General features: G+C 49.0%; 1 protein-coding gene across 1 annotated transcript, besides 1 other annotated feature; it reads left to right on the forward strand.

Moving 5' to 3' along the window:
- Positions 1 to 399: 399 nt before the first annotated feature.
- Positions 400 to 434: a microsatellite.
- Positions 435 to 580: 146 nt separating this feature from the next.
- Tco025E_05955 (pumilio protein 6) lies at positions 581 to 2,311 on the forward strand (the record flags this gene model as incomplete). Its single annotated transcript, XM_029372845.1, has 1 exon — positions 581 to 2,311. One exon carries the CDS (start codon positions 581 to 583, stop codon positions 2,309 to 2,311), a length of 1,731 nt encoding a protein of 576 aa, XP_029227054.1.
- Between the last annotated feature and the right edge of the window lie 21 nt (positions 2,312 to 2,332).

The following is a 2,332-nucleotide window of genomic DNA, read 5'->3' on the forward strand; positions in this document are numbered from 1 at the left end:
AACGGCCTATTTTTTGGGGGGCCGTGCCTACTTCTGTTGGGACTTTGTGGGAAGGAACAAAAATGTGTGGAGGGATGTGGGTGTGCCCAGCAGTTTCTCTAAATTGAATTACCGCAGTTTTACCCTTTACCCGAATTTGCCTCTGTGGATTGTGAATGGGTCATGATTTATCTCTTGGGGAACCGCTGGCATGCTTCATTTCGCCAGCCCACCGCCGTCGGGGGTGTGGGAAGTTGGTGGGCGAAGTAGGAAGAGGAGGAGCCGCCCATTCAAAAATTTACCTGTGGAACAACTACTAAGACATCCGTCTACGAGTTGCTTCGTCGTTTTCGAGCCACGTCGACTGGTGTTGGCTTCTTGGCCAGCTCGCGTAAACGTTTTCTGCCCTTTGACTTCCTCTGTTTTTGTTGTTGTTGTTGTTTTGGTTTTTATTTACTTCCTTTTCAATACTTCCATGAAATTGTTGAAGTAAAGTTTTTTTTTTTTTATCCTGGGCCGCAGCTGCAAGCACAAAAAAAAGGGGGTGGGGGAAACAAGAAGACAAAAACGAAAAGGGAGAGGAAGCAGGGGAAAAGGGACAATGAGCATGGTGTCGGAAGAGGAAGCGCTGGCGGCGCAGTACGCACGGCGGCAGGATTTGTTAAAGCAGTTGAATGAGGTGAACGGCGTCATCCGGAGCCTGGAGCAAAAGTTGATGGAGAGCGCTACGCCGGGTGTGGATAGGATGCCCATAGCGGACTCTGCCGGCTGCGACAGCGACGCGGAGCATATGAACTCTATTCTTGACCGCTGCTTGCAGGATTCCAATGGCTTGCGAGACGCAATGAAGTTTGTCGACGCCTGCAAAGCCGTGAGGGAAGCTGCCGTGCAAAGCGAGAGTAAGAAGGAAAAACACTCCTTCTGTAACCGGTTTGTGCATAAAATCATCGCTAGATCACCTGTACTTGCGCTTGATTCAAATGGCAGTGAACTCCTTCAAAATGCACTAGGACTGCTGAAAAGTGGAGGCTCTGTGGCTCCCACGCTTCACTCCACAGACTACATTGCAGCCGCTGACCGTGACCTCTCGGAGATGCTGCTGCTTCTCACCGAGCTGCAAGCACACATACCTGAGATATGCTATGACACAAACGGCACCCGCGTTGTACAGAAGATTTTTGATTACGTCAAGAGTGTTGAAGAGTTGGAATTATGTGCCAAGTGTTTTGCTGATTCCATTATACCACTTTGCAAAGACATTAATGGGAGCCATGCTATTGCCCGTCTTTTGGCTGCGGCACGTCAGGTCAATTTTTGTGACGAAAATGGAAAAATAGATGCTGGCACTGAAGCGAGGCTATCAGGGATTCACGAGACGCTTTATAAGAACTTCGCAGAAAACTGTGTCGATGTTTGCCGAAATCGTCAGGGGTGTTGCATCATTCAAAAATGTCTTCAATGGACGCCAGAGCCCTATTTTTCGGCGATCATCGACACGGTTCTTCAGAATACGCTTAAACTTGTGAATGATCCCTTTGGTAATTATGTGGTGCAGTTTATCTTGGACAACGAGAGGGAGCTCTCGCAACGCTGCAGTGCGGGTCAAGAGGCAACGAACTACACGAACCGAACCATAAGGCAGATGCTGCATAACGTGGCATCACTTTCCTGCGACAAATTCAGCAGTAACGTCATTGAGAAGTGCTTGAGGACTGTTTCTCCAGACGTGAGGCAGCTCTTAGTTGATGAACTGACCGACCCCCAGGTACTGCCCAAGCTTCTGACCGACAGCTATGCAAACTACGTTATTCAAACGGCCATTGTGACCTCCTCCGTGGAAAGCCAGTTTGCACAGCTGCGGGACTCTATTATGCCGCTTCAAAACCTACTGCGAAATTCCCCGTACGGTGTAAAGGTTGAGGCCAAGTTGGCACGTCGACAGCGCGCTGCACTTCGAAAACCAGAACACCAAAAAGAGCAGGGCCGACGAAGCGCAGCTCCTTCCCATTTTCCTGAACAAGGCGGTGCTGAGACTTTGTTGACCACACAACTTATCTCTGGCGTGCCCACAATTCCGACTTTGATGGGCTCAGAGCCTTTGCAACAGAATACGGTTGCCTTTTCGGGAATTTCTGAGGAGCTGACCTCTGTGATGACGCAACCACAATATATGCAGCTGATGTTTCAAGGACAACAGGCCCTTATTGGTTTGCAGCAAGGCCATTCTCAACAACCCTTTCAAGTGAACATGATGAAGGAGCCTGCCATGTGGGGGCCTCAGCAGAGCTTTACTCTATTCCAGCAACCCAACCAGAGAAAAACGGATAGATAATAAAAAAAAATGTTATTGATT

The sequence above is a fragment of the Trypanosoma conorhini genome (assembly GCF_003719485.1).
Source record: "Trypanosoma conorhini strain 025E chromosome Unknown Tco_14.4_contig_00374, whole genome shotgun sequence".
In the NCBI taxonomy this organism is placed as follows: domain Eukaryota; phylum Euglenozoa; class Kinetoplastea; order Trypanosomatida; family Trypanosomatidae; genus Trypanosoma; species Trypanosoma conorhini.